Genomic DNA, 22,046 nt, shown 5'->3' on the forward strand with positions numbered 1-22,046 from the left:
TTGGAAAATTTTGTAGTACATAGGAGGCAGCTTCTTGAACAGTCTGAAAGCAGCAGGGTTCCGAGATGAACCTCCTAATGCTACACAGGGACAACTTACAGATCTAGAACATCAGTCCAAAAAAATATCAGTCTGCATAATACTCTTATTCTTACTTAAGAGCACTCGTTTAAGTATTGTATTCAAACACAATGCTTCACACACCCAGAGCTATTTTATGCTATTACTTGTTAAAGAAACTGAGCAGGTAAAAGCATCAGGCCACTTCAACAAGGCTGAGTATCCCAGAAACAACAGTCCAGAAGCACATAGTAACTCTGATACGCCTGAACTGCATAGCTGCACAACTGAGCTGCCAAACCTGATTACAAAAGGTGCTGTACAAACACAACTTTTTAATCTAAGAAAAGGGATAACACTGGGGTGGCAAAAAGCAGGGCAACATCTGAGAGAAAACCACCCGAGCTTCCAATTCTGGTCAGGATTCAGAGGCATCAAGGCCTCATAAAAGTTTTACAAAAGCATTTAGAGGGATTGAAGTTGTAACGATGTTTATAGGGAGCTGCTCAACGGGGGGGAGGGGGGGGGGGAGAAAAAAAAAAAAGCAACAGTGTGCTTGATTTGAAAGAGATGCTGATCAGAAGCATAAATCAACCATTTGATAGGGGGAAAAGGAAACAGATTAAAGTGATGAGAGAGGCTTGAATGTGAAGACACACATTTCTTGGATAAAGGAAGGAGGTAAAATAACCAAAGACACAGGCTAGAAAAACAATCTTTTAGGGAGCATATTTTGAAAAGATAAAAGACTGCATTAGTAAAGGTCAAATGAAAGGATGTGGCATTAACCAAAACATACGTTGAGAATTTTAAGAATTTTACCTTGCAAATATACGGGGGGGGGAAAAATCATACCTTCAAAAAACAAAGATACAACATCTGCAACTGAGCATGGCTCACTGCTGAAGTTGGAGAAGGCTCTGCCCAAACAATCCAAATGTAGCTGAGGATTCTACTTTGGGGACAGGAGTAGATCCCTGCCCTTTACCTTCTGCATCTCACTGGACAGCTTTGGCCAGCAGGAAAAAGCATACTCTTGATGCAGAACACTTTACATCTTCCTAACTAGAAAAACTGTTGAAGAACAGTTATTACCATTGGTATTTCTGTTGCAAGACGCTATTTCCAAGACAATCACAAACTCTGGCCAATGCAGCCCACTTCCTTTGCCTCATACCAGTTTGTGCGCAGGGAGGATATGACACACTCTTGGCCCATACGGAGCAACGTGTGTTTCCTTTCACTTTGGCAATTTATAACAGTAACTTTTACTTTCTACTCTGAAGACACACATATTTTAATGATTTAAGGTAACTTCTAGTTAGATGATCTTGACACACTTACCTTGAAGTAAAATAGTGATGTAAATTCTCTTGGCAATACTCTACCTGCTCTTTAGAAAAATGTGAATAAATCAGTCATGTACTGGATAAAGTAGATCGCCTACAGCCATACAAAGAGTTATTTGTAGCCCTTGATTTGCTGTCATACATTTCTGAGAAGATAAGTGTTCTACCTTTGGAGTATCTCATCCACAAGCTGATGTTATTTATAGAAACAACAGAATCTATTGATAATACAAATAGCTGTTACTTGAATGTCTCATTGTAGAAGACAATCTTTCTTCTATCAAGTTTATCTGCTCTTAAGATTAAAAATTTCTGGACTACCTTTGCCCACAAGGTCTACTTGATATGATACAGTAAAACCATGATTTATCATGAAACTCAAGATACGTTAGTTCAGTGGGGAGGTGTCTTCTAAGTCTGAACTTTCAGAGCTGAAAGAATTTCGGTTTGCTGTTTTTTAAAGAAGGTATTTATAGCCTATATGGCTGTAGGGACGAAAACCTGAGTGAATATTAAGCATGAAAAATCTACTAATTAGAAAACTGAAATGCAAAGCTGTTCTCCAGAACCAGATGTGGGCCGATGGCCAGATTTGACCAGAGGGAACAGGTTTCCCAGAGAAGTTGTGGATGTCACCTCCCTGGAAATGTTCAAGGTGAGGCTGGATGGGGCTTGCAGCAACCTAGTCTGGTGGAAGGTGTCCCTGCCCCTGGCAGGGGGGTTGGAACTAGACGGTCTTTAAGGTCTCTTCCAACCCAAGCCATTCTATGATCCTATGAATGTTTAGCACTGGTGGCACTGTTGATATTACACAGATATCACCTGTAGAAGCTCTTTCAAATTTAGGATGCTTATTATCAGTCCACATAAGATTGCACAGTAAGGCAGGCACAGGTATGACCGAGTATAAACATTAACGCCTCCATGGGTTTAAAGATAATCTTAAAGTGAAATGGTAGCCAAGGAGTAGTTGGGAACACCAGGTGAGTGTTTAGAGAAAACCACAAACTATTTTCTTGGCTATGAGTATTCCCTACGCTTAGTTCCAGCCACTACAGTGTTCTGCACAACCACATACAGAAAAGCAGAACTTGCATGGTGTCTATGGCAATTTCCTCTCAGAGAAGCAGGGATTTGCCAAATCACACAAACAGCTTAATAGTTTTACTTATTTTTATCTGTATTTGCTCCTAGCACATAATTCTATTTTCAAAATGCATGTTAATTTTGAATAAGATTCCACATGCAGATTGTTAGGGAGGTATTCAGAGCATAATCATGCTCTTCCACACTGAAAAAAAAAGTCAGCTGTGGGATGAGGATTCATATTCTAACACTGAGCCCCAGCTGTGCCAGGAGCTAGAGATGCCAACCAAGAACTGAAGATAATTTTGTTGTGGAGAATGAGAGGAGACCTGGGGAAGGGAGGGAAGAAGAAAAGCCCAAAGAACTTATTCAATTATATGCAAATGCTGTAAACATGTAACTCCCTTGCCATCTAACAAAAAAAAAAAACCCAAAAAACCACAACAACCCACGCTTTTAAACATTTTCCTTTTTTTCCCTGATTAACAAGCTGTGAATATATACTAAAAGGATATATTAGAAAAAATAAAATTGAAAACCTAAAGAAGATCCATCATTTTTAATACTGAAACAAGGACAAGTAGATTATTAGCAAAGGGAATAGAATTTTGCTTTGATACTACAGGGGACTGCAGACATAACTCAGGTCCAGAGATCTGAGTACCTAGGTTTATCCTCTTGAACATCACACCTACAAAAAGTCAAGATTAAAATGTAAGTTATGTTGCTTAGGCAGGCAATAAGGTCATTAAACAGTGCTATTCCTATATGTAAGTTGATTTATTATCAAGTTGATTTATTACAAACTTTAGCAGTGAGCAATCATAGAAGCTGAGACCAAGATAATAAAGCAAAATCCACTCAGAGGCTGAAAAAATTGTAATGATTTACATTTGCTTAAGAAGACATGGATACTGGCAATTTGAACTGACTGCTGTTCAAAAGTGGCAATGAAGGGTAAAATAAATCTCTTTTACTTATTAGGTAGTGCCAGCTACAGCAGACCTTTGAAAAATCCTTCCCTTACAGGTCTTTCAGCTTTTACCATTAAGAGATTGCTTGCATAAGGAAATGTGATCACCCTGAGCTGGAACAGTAGTAAGCAGTAGTAAGAAGATTCTTTAAAATATCCCCTAGATGTATTTTCAGAAGCCTGTAAATCTAACTTACATCTTTCCCCCATCTTTGGAAAGAGGTTGTTCTATTTACTGGCAAGAACTTGACAGGTCTGATTTAAATCATGAAATGCACATCAAGGCTGACATCACATCAATTCAAAGTCTACAGCATCCAGAATTACACGGAACACTCCTGGTATCTGAAACAGTAAAACCTTCATAGCTGACTCTCACCTTCATACAGAACATTATGAAAATCTGTCATCCAGGAAGATATTTAAGTTGGTGTTTTGGTATTTTTTAAGTAGAAACTGTGAAACTAATCTGTTCTCATTTTAAAATTGCTTAGCTAAAAAACTCGGAGGGAATGAAATCTTTTTCATAATAAAATTAGAATATAAACTAGTAATTATTATTTTATCTTTAACAGATAAATTAGCCACTATGAAATCAATGTAAATCACAGCAGCCTTTACATGGATAATTACACTTTTATTGATCCAATTAAACCCAGAGTATTTAAAAAACATATTCAAAAGGTTATTATTTACTCTGCAATCATTAGCTTGGCTTAGCATAGCACATATATAGCAGAAGTAAATGAAACATCAGTTAACTGCTTAGGAAGATGAAGAAAGCAATAATACATCCAATAAATTAACCTGCTGTTACATGTAAGTTCAGAAGTACTGCAGCTTGTTGAAGCTCCTTACTGGTGGGGAGCACTCGTCACAGGGAGACAACAGTGTCCTGCCAAACAACTGCAGGAGACCAAGGAAAAGACACCTGTACAAGCTCCACTGAAACAACTGGTACCTATGTGCATATCAGTACCCACATAAATCCTCTGTATCGTCAGTAAAATAAACCCCCTTAGAAGAATCCTGTGTACCATTTAACTGCATAAAAGAAGCCTTCTCTGATACTTAAATCTTGCCTTATGTTTGAGTTTGAAAGAATCACATACGTGCACACTTCAGGCCTGCCATCAACAGCACAGACTAACACACGGCAGCACTGTGTGCCACCTCCTGGAAGGCAGTGCAACACAAACACAGCAGAGAGGGAGGTCTATAAAAGTGTGTAGTATAACTACTGTTAATAATCCTGGAAAACACCCATCACTGAAATATTAGTCTCATTTTAGCATCAAAAATTAGAAGTAATTTTCTAGTTCAAATTACATCCATACAGTGTGGTTTTTTTAACATGTGGAAGAAAGCCAAACCACCCTCAGAGGTGAATGAAGGCAGGTGATGTGGAGAGAAACAGCACTACTTATCACTGACGGTACGCGATGGAAGTATTCAAAAGCACTTGCGATGGACAATAGAGGGGCCAGCTTCCTCATATTCATCTCTACTGATCCACATTTGCTGAAAAGTGGACAGAGATGCCAATATTGAACCCCCAATCCAGACAGAGTATTTACGTTCTGGTGGTGCAATCATCTAGAAGAGAAGTGCAATCTCTTGTAAATAAAGTGACAACCAGATAACACAGTAAACATCTCTTTGGATGGCGTAACTAAGTTAAAGTCTTTACATCATAGAAGTACAACTCCAGTGAAGTCAAGCACCTAAGAGGTAGGACAGCTGCCATATTTTGTCCTCCCCCTCAAGTCAATAGAGATGCTGTAACGTTACTATGAGCAGACAAATACGGCAGCCCATGAGATACCTGCAAATGGCCCGTAACACAGCTACCAAACCAACTATAAACATACCTGAAAGAAAATTAAAGTTTTGAAATATTAACCTAATGTGGTTGTAAATAAACACCACTGGGACAACACTGTATAGAACGGTCTGAACGTGTGTTTCTTTAATGATAAAGGAATACTTTTAGGTAAAAAAACCCCAAACCCATAATGTTGAGATAGACTAGCATTGTGTATCTAGCTATGCACTAGACGTAGAGCTAGAAGACCTCCTGCTGATTCACCCCTTAGCGACCGAATTGTTAAAATATACTGGATGTTCCCCTGCTTCTGCGTGCTCCTGTTTCCATTCCTGTCATGCCTGTTTAGTGTGTATGTCTGCTGCCTGATGAAAAGGGCCTCTCTAGTTCACTACACATTGTCTTGAAAGGGTCCTTTCAAGTAGCTAACAAGCTGCAGACTTTGTGTGCTGCTTGGATTTTGGATTTATTCTTTCACCCTTTTCATTAATGACTTTCACTCATAGCTAAGCCTCGAAGCCTATAGTATTTCCAGTGACTTGCCAAGTTGTTCATGCCCCCTTCAGTATTTATAGCTCCATCTTCTCTAAGCTCCTCCCTACCTCTCTTGTTGCTCTGTGGTGTCTTTCAAGTAGCCCTTTTCTCCCTCACAGCCCTATTTCACTGGGAATCCAACAGGACTCTCTTCCTTAACTGTTGTTTCACATTTTCTCAAAATAACCTCATCAACTCCCATGGCTTCAGCAACCATTTTTATTCCAGTACCTCTCAAATCACTCCTGTAATTCTGCTTTGGCTGATAGGAGGAAAAGAGGTATTAATTAAGCAGGCTGTACAAGGCTCTCCTAACATGGCAACATGGGATGCAAGACCTGGACATTCTCTTATGGACATTTTGATTTGTTTATAACATCCAACTTTCCAAAAAAGCTTCTTTTCTAAGTGTAGGTGTTCAAAATTACCTTAATCTTCATAGTACTTGGAGCCAAAGCTGTAATCTCTTTCTGCATACGATCACCAATCCCAGGATACATCGTGGTTCCTCCAGAGAGGACGTTATTAGCATAGAGATCCTTACGGATGTCGATATCGCATTTCATAATACTGTTGTAAGTGGTTTCATGGATACCTGCAGATTCCATCCCTGAGCAAAAGAAGTTTCAACATGTTATTTTTCTTTGTCCCCTTCTTTTCTTACTGTTAAAGCGAAAGGAAGGCTCACTAGTCCAAGTTGCCTCCCTTAAGAAAACTCCAGGAAAAAAAAAAAGCTAAGTGATGCTTAGGAGAGGAAGGACAAAGACGGGACATACTCCTCACCTTCTTTGTAATCTCAGCATAGTAATTATACAAGCAAAATACACTTGGGAGGAAGAAAGATCCCTATTATGATTTCATACTGGGTTTTATACTTCCTCAAGTAAAAAAAAAAAGTTAACATTATTCAAGGAAATATTCTAAATGAGGTAGTACTGCATTAGTTTGCCATTTTTATAACATTTTATGATGCTGTTAGCTAGAAATAGAAGCCCACTTGGCACTTCAGTGAGCTACCTTGCTTTTAAGGTGTTAGTTTAATTTGAATGCCAGTACAGTGAAGTTAACTTATGGTACCATCATTTGCTAAAGAAAAGGAACACACCAGATACAGTCCTGGGGACACAGTTTGAACTTTAACTACTAAACTTTTTGACTAGCTTACGACACACATTTTGAAAAAGATCTGTGATCCAGGAAATCCTGATTTCCATCACTTTGTTTCTGATACTGACCATTGCCGAGCACCACTTCTGACCCCTGATGCGCTGCTGACAGCCAAATTCCTCTATCCTGCTGATGTTCAAATACAGAACTTGGAACTATACTAATGCTTGAAGAGTTTCCTTTCTGCATACAAACATAGCTAGCTGTACCATTTAGTTTAATGGAAATTGTGCCAAACTGCCTGCAGCCATTTTGCTCAGTTCTCAAGTGTGGAATTTAAGTGGGAAGTGGGAAATTTGTGAGGGTAGCATGAGTTACCACATAAACTGTCAGCCACCCACTGAATAGAATAGAAATTGTAACACTACAGATAAAACTACCGGAAAATAATCTACAATTTGATTTTGTATGAATAAATTACAGATTAATAAAATAAAAAGATAAATGGAAGCAGTATTCAGATAAAAAAACCCTACATAATCAGCAGTGTGCAGCTATGTATCAGCCAGTCAAGATAAGAAGCATGATCTTCTGAGAGTACTCTAAACTGTCATCTTAGAAACTATACTGCATTTACAAGAGATTGAAACTATCTTAGAAATCAGATATTTCTAAACTGAGAGCATCTTTTTGTCCAGCAGTAGCAGCAGAGTCCATAGCTTCCAAACAACTGATTAAGTCAAGAGAAGCTGCACATTTCTAAGGTCATTTGAGAAAAAATACCTCAGCTCCTACAGCTGAATGTTGTCTATGCTTCCTAAAAAAATAATTTCATTCTCTGTCAAGTCTCTAGAAAGAAAGTCCTGTCCCACCTATGAAGGATGGCTGGAAGAGAGTTTCTGGGCATCGGAACCGTTCATTCCCAATGGTGATGACTTGTCCGTCAGGAAGCTCATAGCTCTTTTCAATAGAGGAGGAGGAAGCAGCAGTTGCCATTTCATTTTCAAAATCCAGTGCAACGTAACAAAGCTTCTCCTTGACGTCTCTCACAATCTCCCGTTCCGCTGCAGACAGCCAGCAAGATTTTAATTAACATACATAACGACAACCAGGACACAGATTTTCTCATGCATGTTTCCCTGAGTTCATGATGGCCATACAGTTCATCGGATTCTGACCTCCCTGTTGTCTCAGCCACATTCTGTTCCCTTTGCACTGCCCAATTACCTCATTACCAATGCATTACCTCATCAGCAAATAAAAGATATATCGTACTATGGAATACCATAAAGATTAATGTTTACACATATGATGTAAACCTTGAGGTTCATCCCTTACGAGCTACCAACTTTGTTCCTTTGTCTGTGGAACATGTATGATCAAACACAACAACCAGTTATATTTGTCAGTGACTCTGGATTTCCTAATAAGGTGGCATCCTCGTCCCTGATGCTCAACATATATGCTGAAAGCCAAAGTCAGGAGGATCCCACTAGCTGACATGAACCATTTTTCCTGGGCCAGCCTAGTGATAGGGATTTTGATGCATCTCGCCAGGTACATGCTCCCTGCATGATAAGACAACTAACAGAGCAAACATATGCAAAGTGCATCCAAAGCACAGCTCATTACCAGTGGTGACAAAAGAGTAGCCTCTCTCTGTCAGAATTTTCATGAGATAGTCAGTCAGGTCTCTGCCTGCCAGATCGAGTCTCATGATGGCATGAGGCAAGGCATAGCCCTCATAGATAGGCACATTGTGTGTGACACCATCCCCAGAATCCAAAACTATTCCTGGAACAGGAAAGAAAAGGAGAAGCTGGTCATTTCCCACTGATACAGGGCCTCCACACACTCCATACTCTTGACTGAAGCATGCAACAACAAAGATGTTCACATGACTATTGCTTCTGTCGTTTCTGTAACTAAAGAGATGTTCACGTGAGACAAAATCGTTAGCAGCAACTGCATTGGGGGGGGGACGAGATGGGACACAACATTCAGCAGTTTGATTGTACTGTTCTTGCTGAACAGATGCTAGCAATGATGATCTTACATGTATGCAGAGGCTTTCATTACAGCCAACCCCTAGCACTTTAGAAATATAAAATAACGTGCAAACTGTAAATAAAAATCTATCTATAAAACTAAAAGTTTGAATCTGCCATTAAAATAAACCATCCCACCAGGGAAAATATAACAGTGATTTGTCTGTGCATAGCCATGTCATTCCTGGATAGGAAATGAATACATGTTTTCCACTCAAGATGAATAAGGCATTTTTGATACCAAACATGCATACAAATAGTCACATTTTAAACATAAACCAAGTATTTATGATAATTATAATTTCTGTAAGCTAGCAATGTTTTTATACAAAATTATATTGTGGCATCAGGCTACAAAGACAGACGGTATTTTAATTTTTCTCAAAGTATATGAAGACTGAAGAGTTGCTAAGAAGTAATTTACCATCTTAATGCTTGATCAGACTCTAAATGGCAATAAGAGACCTCCATGCCAATTCTAATTAATGATCGCTTAACAGCAGACATCATTATCTGACTGAAATCTGAAAACTTTTAAGTGAAATATTTCATCCAGCTAGTGAAAGGGGTGTTTTTTTCCTACTGGGAATGGAGCTTAATGATAGAGGTAGGTCTAAAGGAAGAAGGAACTGCGAGTTTGGAGCAATCTAGTGAAGATACTGCCTCTTCTCTATGCTGTGCAATTAAGGGCAGTATCAAACTGTACAGCCTTTCCACTGTTCAGATAGTTGAGCTGTAGCCGCTTGAGTTTTTGAAGCACAAAGTCATAAATCTATACCCATAGCTGCCATGAAGTTGAAAAAACTGAAGAGGTACTTGAACCGCATGGTGGGAAGTATTCAGTCTCCATATGGCTATCAGTTCTTCTCAATACACAGCTGGTGCACCATAATCACCATCTCTCTGTGTGTGTGCATGTACCTCCACGAGAGAAGGACAGGTGGAAAATACCACTCCCAGAAAAGACTCACCAGTCGTTCTTCCAGATGCATACAGAGACAGCACTGCCTGAATTGCTACATACATTGCTGGCACATTGAACGTCTCAAACATAATCTAGAATGAAGAATTTGAAAACCTTTAGGATCTATGCTTTAAAAGTATCTAAAGAGACAGTTTTGTTTTGTTTTTTCACAGATACTGGTTCTTCTGGGAACAGCACATTACGCTTTCTTTAGAATTTCATTAAAAAAACCAACAAACTGAATTCAGTGGATATCTTTCCATTAACCTCAGATTAGGTCAGTTTTACTGATAATGTTAATTGAAGATGACACCTTGGGCCTGATGGCAGGACTCCAACAATGCCACAATCTAAGGGAGTGTGTGTATACATACACACACACAAATGTATAGAAGACACAGCTGAAAGAAGCCACGAGGAATAATCTGTCTATTCCCATCTCAAGGAAGAATTAGCCATTCCTGACACAGTAATAAATTTCTGTCTCAGAAATTCCTCTGCTGGAACATCCACAGATTCCTCCAGCAAACAAATCTAGTGATACACTCTACTTACTGTTACTCAGGTGTTTCTCGGTGTCTAGCTAAAACCTCACTTGGTCTAGTATAAACCCATCACATCTCATTCTTCCCCCCCCCCAGCAAATACAAAAGTTTATCTTTTTTTCTCTTTATGGTGACCTTAGGCATATTCTCTTGTCTCATCCCCCACCTCCTCTAGTCCTAAACAAGCTCCAGTTCTTTCCATCTCTTGTGTCAGATACACTGCAATTTTATCTGAGCAGATGGAACATTTGTTTCCAGCTGGACAACCCTATGCACTGTATCCTTTTTTAAGCCAATGCCACCTACACTGGGCAGTGCTACCCCATCACTAGTGGTGCTGCTGTAACCACGTTTCATAGAATCATTTAGGTTGGGAAAGACCTTAAAGAGCATCAAATCCAACCATAAACCTAACACTGCCGAGCCCACCACTACACCATGTCCCTCAGCTCTATGTCTACACATCTTTTAAATACCTCCATTGATAGTGATCAACAGTCACTGTTGTACCCATCAGAGCCACTGGCATCAGGGAGTTAAACTTAAACTTTGGATTTCATAAGCTAATACCTTTGCCAATGAAGTCTACTTTTAATAAAAAGTATGCTTTCAATTAAAGAATACATGAATTACCGATATTTCATAGTTAATTAATGTAATGAATTTAATGCAATCAGTAATAAACAACAGGCCTTTAAACAATCTCGAAAACAGGATTTACCATTACAGTGTAATGACAGAGAAACAGTCCCAGACACGTCTACTGTATGAACCACACTTCCTGGTTGTTATAAGCTAGGCTTTTCTTATGGTCTGTTGTTGTTTATTATCTCCCAGTTGTATTATCTCCTAGTAATGCATGCTGTCAAGCTCACTACTTAATTAGTTTATTTACACTGTTGCTAAATTGATGCATAATCTTCCTATTAAATATATGCCAAAAGTGGGCACAAAGGGAAGTACAGAGCCACATCTAATTTTCCCAGGTGATTTTATACCTATACTTGTATTTAAATCACACTTACTTCTGGTTACATCACTGGCTAAATTTATAATGTGGACTTCTGGCCAGAAGGCTGCTCTAAAATATGCAAACCTCAGAGGACAACTTTTGGTTCTGATCTGAGTTTGCTAAATCAGACCGAGTATGTCACAGGCAGAAACATCTAGCAAAGCATCATTTCAGTTTGAATGGCCAGAGGCAGGCCCACAAAAGGCATCACTGACCCAAAACTCATACAGAAGTGTGATTCAGCTGGTACATGACCAGTGTTGCAGGGCTCGCAAACCTCACTTTTAAATCTGTCAACGACCTGTAACTCCATCCAAAAAAATTACATGAATCCAAGGTCAACATTATCGACACACCAGAACTCGGCATCAGAAGCCACCTTCGCCTCCAGCTTCCCCACTTCCAGAATAAAGCACACATGCAGTCTAATGAACAAAGAAAATTACTTCAGGCTTTTGAGAGACTAGTTATGTACATGTCACAGCCACACACAACCACGGAACAGTGCAGGGCCATCCAGAAAACTGCTATGGCACGAGCAGCACAAACTCCGGCTCTCGCACCATGGCTTAGCCAGCACACTAACCCACACCAACCCCAAGGGGTTACCTCCCAAATTAAGGAAGATGACAACCCAGAACTATTTACATTTTTAGCTGCTTTCATGCAGAAATTATCTGTGGCACAGCACTCAGATGGTTACCTGAGTCATTTTTTCACGGTTGGCCTTCGGATTCAAGGGGGCCTCGGTCAGCAGGACCGGGTGTTCCTCCGGTGCAACCCGGAGTTCATTGTAGAAAGAATGATGCCAGATCTAAAAATGAAAACCGCTTTAGAAAAGTGTTCTGAAAATTGTTTCTTCTGTCCACAGACCTACACAGAAAGCTTTTCAAATACAGTCTGAGTAATTATAGATTTAACATTTTTTTACAGACATTAAAATAGACAGAAAGCACACAAGGGTGAATCTGCCAAATTCAACTCTACTTTAGAACCCAAACCATTTGGCTTCTACTGTATGTAACAGCAGAATATAACCTACACAATGGAGTCCTTCCAGTTAGATCCCCTAAGGAGAGCACAGATCGTCCTTTCTAAGCAGGGACACCAGGGAGTTCCCCCCCCAGTGCTGTGATGCAGAGGCTGAGCCAGGCACTGAACTGTTAGCCCTGGAAGGACTTCTCCACTTGCAGCTGCTTGGAGACCGACCCAGTTGCAAGCCATTGCCAAGATGGTATATAGAAATCCAATTATTTCACAGATGCGAAAGGCCCTCTATGACACAGATATTTCACCCAGTGAATCCTGAATCAAACTCTCATTCACTCAAATATCTTAGCCACAGTCTGTGAAGTACTGTAGCATGATTTTCATGTTGGAAGGTCCTACCCATATCAAACGATGCTGGCTTTGATTGTCTGAAGACTGGCTGTTAGGAACTGAAGGGCTGGTTTTTTTGTTGATGTCAGCTTGAAGGGAGACTGTTCAGTAACACGATGAACTATTTGTTATCTTCTCATTTAATTCTTTCCTGCCCTTATTTCCTTTTTCTCCCTGCCCCTCCCCCCCCCTCCTTTTAGCTCAGCTTTGCCTAAGCCAACAAGCTTATTTCTGAGCAAAAAACATCAGGATAGTTTTATGGGTAAGTTTATTTGATTAATATCCTAGAAACAAGTATTATTATGTTCCAAAATGAACTTTAGTGGAAAAAAAGATATTCCCTAAATTGGAAGTACCTACAAAGCCAACACCTGTCCAGAGCTGGAATTACTCATTAAGAAAATTATCAGCCCTAAAAAAAAAATGTGTGTGTGTCCTACCCCCACCCCCAAAAAAAAAAAAAAAATAAAAAAAAAAAATCAGATGTTTCCCAACTGGGGTTTGGGATGCTGGGCTATCTTCCATTTGAAGGTTTAGAATATAAAGAGAGAAAGAAGTTGAATAACACAGGAAGTAATCACGTAAAAGTTTAAGACAAAAATATAAATCAGATACAAGAGAATAACTGCCATTTCACACAGGAAAGCACTAAGGGAAGGAAACCTCCATGCTTGCATAATTAACAAAGTACTGGCACTTTCAGCAGTGAGAAACACACCTGAACTCACAAAGCTGGACTCTGCCCAAACCTCGGGCAGTTTCCAGGTTTTTCTTCCAAATTGGGCACGATCAGCCCTTGTACGGCCTATTAGATCTGACCTAATGATAACCATGTTAATGGATAATGTTTCCACAAGAAACAAAAAAGGTTCAGTGTTGGATTTTATAGGTCATGAGAATTAAATGTCAGCAGGAAGCACAATAGCAAACAGAAATGATTGAGGAAGGATTATTCCAAAACTTATATTAAATGTTTATGTAGTCACCAGAGCCAGAAAACGCTCCATCCCAATGCCTTCCCTCCCATACATCGTCAGCTCAGTTGCTGTGAATAGATTAACAGTGATGTACAATGCCCCGTATTATTTTCCAGCGGAAAACAGAGCAGTCCCAATTTGAATATTGTGAATTGAAGCACAGGAGAAGAAGAATGCTTCATTTCATTGCCTACATGTCCTCACCATCCATTCACACGACAGTCTGTGCATCCTGCAGCATCCTAGCTCTCGCTTTCTCCCACACACATGCACACTTGGCCTAATCTTTTGATGACCTCCCTCTTTTTGTAACATGGATGGTTGGGCACTGCACTATTATGCCTTTGTCCCTTTTCTGGCACGTTACCCAGTAATTCTCTTGTTTCTTCTGCATCATGATGCTACATCGTGATGCTTTTAGTAGTATGATTACCAAGCACCGGAGAGAAATCTGTGGTTCGGACCAAAATCATGCAATGGTTTAGAAATCTTGAAGGAGAAAAAAAAAAAAATATATATATATATGTACACATATATAAAAGATAATTTCATAGCATCAAAACTTTAGGAATATCATTTCAGAACTACTCAGCCATAACAGTGTGTGCGCATGCATGTGCATGTGTGCATGCATGTCTGTTACAAGTTGAGACACATGATTGAATCAGAGAAGCCTGTATATTAAAAAAACAAGCTTTTTTCCTTGCTTGAAATAATCACAAAGGTTAGTAGCACTGTTTCTTTCTTCTTCCTTACCACTGCCTTTTCCTTCATGCTTATTTTTTCTATTTAATGCTCATCACTCCTTCACTTGAAGGCAGCCTCCACTTTCTGTCCCGCTCTGCTCCTGGGCTCAGCAAGAAGCCTGAGCACCAGTCAGAGTTGGGGCATCTTTGCCAGCTACTGCATGTTGCAAGCCACCTGTCGGAAGGTAAGTGTGGGCTAGGGCCCCGCTTTCACAAGTCATCCCTTCATCCATTTAAGTGACAAACAGAGGAAAAGTTCAAACTACAAGAACCCACATAGTATCTGACCATTACCTGAATTACAGCACTGCCTGAAGCCCCCACCCCATTACACCCTGAAACCAACCACTCTAACCATGAGTTTACACTACAGTAAAGCACGTGCCACCCTTTTTACCTTCTCTAATTCCTTTTCCTAACAAGACTGTAGACATGTCTGCTCTAGCATCTGGCATTACCCAGAGAAAGAACTGGTTATACATAGCCTGTTATACATACACAGGGGAATCTCCAGATGCAGAGACCAGTCGCTGAGGGAAGAATGTGAAATAGTGACCTCGCATTATTATTTTTTTTTCTCCCCTACAGGAAAATAATAATTTCTTGCTGAATGTAGACAGCAGGGATGTACAAGGTAAACTTTCTACTCCACAAAAACAAGCAAGGTGTCCTTCCCAGCAAGCAGTGCAATATCAAAATCCAAATACTGTGCTTCCATCTAGAGGAGTAGGTGGGCAATTTATTTCCCAATATGAACTGAGGAACTCCCATTGCTCCTGTATTAACTTTCGTCCATTTGTCTGGAACACCCTACACTTAGCAGTCTGGGTTTGTGAATATGACATAACAACTGACTTTAGGCATATGTATTGTAACTCTATATGCTACATCTCCGCAAGTGTGAGTATAGAACACCACCAGCCCTGTGTCTTCCTTGCAGTTGTATTTTCCACAGGAAAACATTACTAGAAGCCTTTGCTTGTGGTGTTTCCTTCCCATTCTGTTTCACCTGGAGACGGCAAGGGACCAAACTGCCATCCTGTCTCTAAAGAGGAGGTACAGTATTTCCACGTAGGAATTCAGGTGCTTCCGAGACCACAACATACGGGACATCAGAGAAACACAGGAGAACGAGAGTGCCCCTAGGACTCTTCCTGCCTTTCAAGCTTCTCCCGAGAGCACACCTCGTTGCCTGTGCCTGGTCTGGGACATCCTCAAGTGGGCATTTCACAAAGAGGTCATTGCGCTGGCTGCATGCCAAGAAAGCCCTGCTTGATAGGGAATAAAGATGCCTTCTCAGCATTCAGACGTTAAAAGCTAACTGGAACTGGCAACAGAAAAACATGCTTCAGGAGAAAAAAAAAATAGCCCACTCTCAAAGAATTAGTATGAAGCCCCAGTATGTCTTTTCTTCTTTAATTAACATTAAGAATGTCATATGCAATACAACATGTGGGCATCACCCATCATCCTGTTCAGTTCAACCTCACATTTTTTGGTCCCAGCTTCAGTAATATATCTTTAATATTTCTCCGATTCACCTCTGATGAATCATCAGCTTGTATTTATTTTTTTTTTCCACTTTAGCTACTTTCTATCATTATCAAATGTTCTGCCTCAGGATGAGCTTCAAGACCAAAAAGAATATGTATAAATCATAAAATACTTCTATAACATACAGCCAAATCTGACAAGTAATAAGCATTTATTCTTTAAAAGAAAAGTAACTCTATAAGTACCAAGAGCTGATAAGCTCCTGCACTAGCATACTCTACTACCCCTTCACCTATAGGCAATTACAAAGTCTTCCAAGGATTTTCCCTTTGGTTTGCAAGAAAGTTAATGGCAAATTGTACATCTTGGATAAGAGGATGCCTTAACAAAATTACATTTAAAATAAACACCCACCTTTTCCATGTCATCCCAGTTAGTGATGATTCCATGCTCAATGGGATATTTCAGCGTCAGGATCCCTCTTTTACTTTGTGCTTCATCCCCTACATAGCTGTCTTTTTGACCCATTCCCACCATAACACCCTGCAAAGTACATTACTCTAGTATTAGTGCAGTATATCACACACATTAAAGACAGAATATCATTTTTAAGTTAAAACTTCATGTGAAATACTGTATACATTACTGCTGTTCCAGAACGTACCCCCAGAACAGGCAAGGAGCTAATATGTGCATTTATCAGTGACCACTTACTCTGTACTAAGTCCCCCTATAAACCCACTAGGAAGAGCAAGGCAGCTTCCAAACCAAAGGAAGGCATCTCAGCCAAGGCAGGCATCCGCAAACCCATGGCTCTCCACAAGGGATAGGTCCTTTGTCATTCCACAAAGGAATAAAGGTAAGGAATTATAGGTGAAAGAGATATCTAGATTTACTGTACAGATTTAGTTGCCTTTTCTGTTAGGCAGCTTCTCTATTGCCTTTAAACAGAGAGATTCCCCCTTTCTGGAGGTGAAATGGTGTTGAAAAATATACGCTTTGCAAAAAATCATTAATTTATGTAAAACAGAGACAGATTTTCTAAAAAAAACCTCTATTATTAAATAAGAGTCTACTAAAGTTTATCATGTTTGCATTGGGAAGCCTATCATGATAATATAACAATATATAAGGTAAAATATTATTCATCAACTAGCATAAAAATATTCAATTTTTCTCACAGATTCACTAATACAGTGGCTGAGCTGCTTAACTGCAAAATTACACACCAGAAGACAATGAACAATTTGAGAGGTTAAGGAACGGACATTTTCAACAACTGACACTCAACTTCAATTCATAGAGGTGTTCAAAATGCGTAGTATTTCATACCTGTCCACCCAGGTTTATTTAGCTCAGCAGAAGACCCCACAGAACTTCAGGGAAAGGTTTTTTTAACCCAGCAAATTCTGACTCGGATATGACTCAAATAAACAAATATCTGCATCTTCTGTTTGTAAAACAACTGTTAGAAAACAAGGTAAGCAGAAAAACACCTTTCCAAGGCCAAGAAAAGCCACATTTATCCTTTGCTAGAAACCTTTTTTTGAAGTTTATTGGGCCATACTGTTGCTTAATGGAACAAGAAAAGGAACTTAGCACTGTTACTCATTTGGTTTCTCATGTTAGCAATGTTCTGCTTTTTTTTTTCTTCGTATTGATACAGCAAGTATTAATTGATCCAACAAGTTGAATGGTTTTTTTCCCTATAAGACACTTTTGTATCATTAAAACACTTAGGTTCTTCTACAGTCAGTATTTTTTTCGCTGATGAACACTTTTTTCCAAAGGATGAAATTTACCTCATAGTAATAAAGACACGCAGCTCAATCCTCTAGTTCCTAACAAGCTAAACTCCTACAAAGGCCAATGAAGTTTTGCCTAAGTCTGCTGCTTTCTCATTGCCATGTCTAAAATCTAAAAAAAAAAAAATAAAAAAAAAAAGAAACCAAACCAAAAAACCAAACTCAACTCAAAACCAACCACCCAGACCAGACAGCACTTCCATGATGGTACCAACTGACCTGATGTCGAGGACGTCCAACAATGGATGGAAATACAGCTCTTGGGGCATCGTCTCCTGCAAACCCAGCTTTGCAAAGCCCAGAACCATTGTCACATACAAGGGCTGTGGTTTCATCGTCATCGCACATAGTGCCTCACAATTTTGGCTGCAAAACAGTAATTGGGGTGGGGTGGAGCAGATGGAAGGGAATAGGACGGATGTAACTCTTCATCATTTAGAGAGCAAACTGCTGTAACAATAATAATTTTGGAAAAGAATAAACCTAAACAGCAAAGTCTATGCTAATGCCTCGATCTTGCGAAGCATGTTAAGTATCCACATAAATTTCAGCTTGACTAGGTTCTGCTGAAGCAAATTAATCACGACATTCTGCCTTTGTTTCCAAAAGGGAAATATAGGGGGGTGGGGGCTGTCAGGAATTAGCTTCAAGGGCTCCTGTGATGTTCTGTTAATTGGCCTCATGACCATGGGACAAGTTCAGCTAAAGGATACACATTCAGCTGCACTTGGACTTAAGCAAGCGTCACCCCATGTCTTCCAAGGCTGAATTATCTTCTAAAAATTTCATTCATTAAAAATGAATTGATCATACGGACCCACCAGCTGTAACATTAGTAATTAGATGGTAAATAAGATTCACTGAACACTCACTACTTTGAAGATCACAGTTGCTCCCCAGCGGCATGTTTAAATTTGCCTTCTTCTTGAAGGGTCATCATCAATCTTAAACAAACAACTAAAAATAACTCACACCAAAAGTTTCAGGGAAGCATTTGCTGTGTGGTTTTGAACGACAGCTCCTCCGTAATGTGAAGTGCTCACTACAGGGCCTATTCCATATTTGTAAGTGGTAAATACCTTATCGAAGTGGTTATTCTGGGACACAGAACAAGAGGCAGCTGGCCCAGGAACAACTCCACTTCAGCAGCTGGACAACACATTGGGCAAAGTCCTGAACTCATTGAAATTCATGGCAAAACTCCCACCAAGCGAGGGCCTGAATTTCACCAAGACTTCTATTTTGGATTCCTTGGTTATTTTTAGGACCGTACGATTGCCTCTTTAGGCAGTCGAGAACAGAAGGTTTTTATTTTTCCTTCTCTGGCAACTTCACTTGGTAAGGAAAGGTACTTCAGGAATGGGAAAGGAATGAAAACCACTTACTTGTCCAGCAAGGTTCTTGTTCCTAACAAAGCAAAAATGTATTAAGCATCATTTTTGCAATTAATGCAAACATGTACTTGACTCCTGATGGCATTCCAGTTCCACCAAAGCCCTACATGCGCAGGCAGGCCAGGAGCAGTGGCCACCAGCACTAGGGTCTGCCTTGCAACCAATTCATGCTGCCCTGTTTGTGGGGTTTAAAATTTCTCAGGCTCTTCCAAGAATGTCTGCAAGAATACCGAAGTCCCTGGAGATTTACAAACAGGAACAGTTTTAGAGTTTTTACTGCACAAAGTTCCTGCTGTTTAATCCTTTCCCATAGGCTTTACAAAGCAAGACTGTGGCATGGCTGATCCCAATGCTCACAGGGAAATGAAAGCTTAATTCAAAAATACGACTTACTTTAAAATAAGAAAAATAATTTTAATTCTTGTTGATGTGCTTATGACTGGAAGATTCTTTTTCACATAAGGAAGCAGAATAGTTCTATCATGTACATTTGTTAACAGCTTTAACACAGGAATGTTTAACCATGAGTTCCAGTAGCTGGTATTTTTGAACATTTGTTCATGTTGCCATGAATTACTACTTTCTTCTAAAACCCTCAGGAAAAGGCTTTTCGAATGCAATAAGCCAAACATTTACCAGCAGCATCCAAGATTACAGAACTGTGCCCAGACTCTGACTCCATCAACGTAAAACATAAGGAAACAGTTCTTAGAAGTATCAGAAATGACATCAGATGAGATACTAGAATTTAGAGAGTTTTAAAGTACAGAAATGTTATAAAGCTCTGGGAGCTCAGCATCGCTCCTTGGCTATGAGGAAAGCTGGAGAGAACCAAGACGTTTAATCCTACATGGTGAGAAATAATACCCCTGTTCATTCATACACACAGCATTCTATACGTAGCTTTACATGTACAACTAAAGTCAGTACAGCCATACTCAGAGAAACCAAACTCAGAGAGGAACCCCAGCTGAGCTGTACAAGTTACACTTTGAAGTGCTGGCAGCAGTTGCTTACACTTTTACGCACTATTAATTAGATTCCTGCAAAGCCACCGACACTTACTAGTAAGTGTCAAATTGCTGAATTTGTTGATTCCCCAACCCCCCCCCCCCTTTTTTTTATTATTTTGCTTTGCTTCCATTGATTGAGTCATGTCATTGCTTTACAGCTGAATTTATAGGTTTAATAATCATTTTCACAAAGCAGCTATTTGGAAGTCTTTTCACCAGATAAAGCTCCTAAATAAATTTGCTAAGTTTGCTTTATTTTAATTTCTAGTTTCAACTGTTTCTAATTCCTAGTGCAAAATTTAATAAAATTAACAGAGAAATACTTTTTTGGTTTCTGCATAAGGCCCAACATGCAGACAGAAAACACTATGGAACTGTTCTTCCAGGGTTCAAATAGACTAAGAAGGTTTCCTTGCACTCTACTGATCCTTCCAGCAATGAGAAAGGTCTGCACATTTCCCTGCCACCATGCAGTCAAACCTGAATTACTTTCCACCAGGAGACCCTTTGGAATTCCTTCAAAGCCTGAGGCAAGCAGCATCCGAATCCAGGAAGAAGTGTGTATATCCCCACAAGATCTCCGATCAAGAGAAGCAACGCATTAAAATCATGAACTACAACATGAGAAAAAACCCTCAGGGCAATACTTACCAGGAAATGGTGATGATTTGTAAAAGCCTCTTTGTAAATACCATGATCTCACCTTCCATTACATTTATATCAGCTTCTGGAATGGAGTTCACAGAGTATCTACACATGTCAAGCCATTTATGGAAACTTTTTTTTCCAGTTTATGCTTATCACAGTGACAGCACAAAGGCCTGGATAAATTAGGGCAGAATTTCTAACGTCTCTGGATCCTCTCCCACTCACTAACTTGCTCTGCCTCACCAGAGGGTTGTTTTCTCCCCCCAAGACAAAAGTCCCTCACACTAGATGAGTAAGACTGGAAGGATTTGTAGGTCCACTGTTGTCATCTGAAAACATGTTGCTTCATTATAACACAATTAGCTAAGAATAGCTTGCTATCATTCTGTTAACACCCACCTTCAAGCTGGAAAGGGAGAAGCCTTAACATGTACAGTACTCAGGTTTCAACTGTACCTGGTGTTTGTTTGTGTGGCCCAAGGCTGAAAATAGCTGACTTATCTCAGCGCTTGGGTGACACCACGGCTGAAAACAGGGACTGAATCAGCAATCAGCCATTCCAAAGAGATGAGCCATTACCATTTTACACACACACACACAAAAAGACAATTCTATTGGAATATATTTGATTTATATAGAAATTCAGACCTTTACCAGACTAAGAAATAGGAAAGAACCATCAAAAGAAAGTTTACAGGATTTACCTACAGTGCTAACTACAGCTGGCAGTATGTCCTACTCCACATGACAAACACAAGCGATGCAGAACATCAGATACAATTTGGTAAATGTTACCTCTGCAAATGTAAATGCCAGCCAACCCCTCTTTCTTAACTGTCACACAACTGTGTGGCAGACCTCGCATACAAAAGTCCTTGGACCCTAAACAGATAATCCACTAACATCTCTTCAAAGTCAACCTCGTGTCTGCCCATCAGTAAAACCAACTGAATCCTTCTACTTCCATACTCATTATGTTTTTCTTTTCCCACACGATTTTTGGGGGTTTAGCCCAGCAAACAGGAAATCAAACAGCTACTCCTTTTTTGTGACTGTATGTCTACTCCTTTAGACTCCGCTTGACTG

General features: G+C 39.7%; 1 protein-coding gene across 3 annotated transcripts; it reads right to left on the minus strand.

The window, feature by feature from the left end:
- Window positions 1-3,039: 3,039 nt before the first annotated feature.
- Window positions 3,040-21,487, minus strand: LOC119155076 (actin, alpha skeletal muscle B-like). Of its 3 annotated transcripts, none has more exons than XM_037403273.1 (9): window positions 21,417-21,487; window positions 18,125-18,271; window positions 16,515-16,643; window positions 12,207-12,317; window positions 9,954-10,038; window positions 8,567-8,728; window positions 7,807-7,998; window positions 6,256-6,437; window positions 3,040-5,064 (listed from the first exon to the last, which is right to left on the minus strand). In XM_037403273.1, exons 2-9 carry the CDS (start codon window positions 18,251-18,253, stop codon window positions 4,921-4,923), a joined length of 1,134 nt encoding a protein of 377 aa, XP_037259170.1. In that variant the 5' UTR covers window positions 18,254-18,271; window positions 21,417-21,487; the 3' UTR covers window positions 3,040-4,920. The 3 variants fall into 3 exon arrangements, with proteins under 3 accessions (XP_037259170.1, XP_037259169.1, XP_037259168.1); XM_037403272.1 differs by having other exon boundaries at window positions 21,360-21,475; XM_037403271.1 differs by having other exon boundaries at window positions 18,125-21,475.
- Between the last annotated feature and the right edge of the window lie 559 nt (window positions 21,488-22,046).

This window comes from Falco rusticolus, chromosome 10 (genome assembly GCF_015220075.1).
Source record: "Falco rusticolus isolate bFalRus1 chromosome 10, bFalRus1.pri, whole genome shotgun sequence".
NCBI lineage: Eukaryota > Metazoa > Chordata > Aves > Falconiformes > Falconidae > Falco > Falco rusticolus.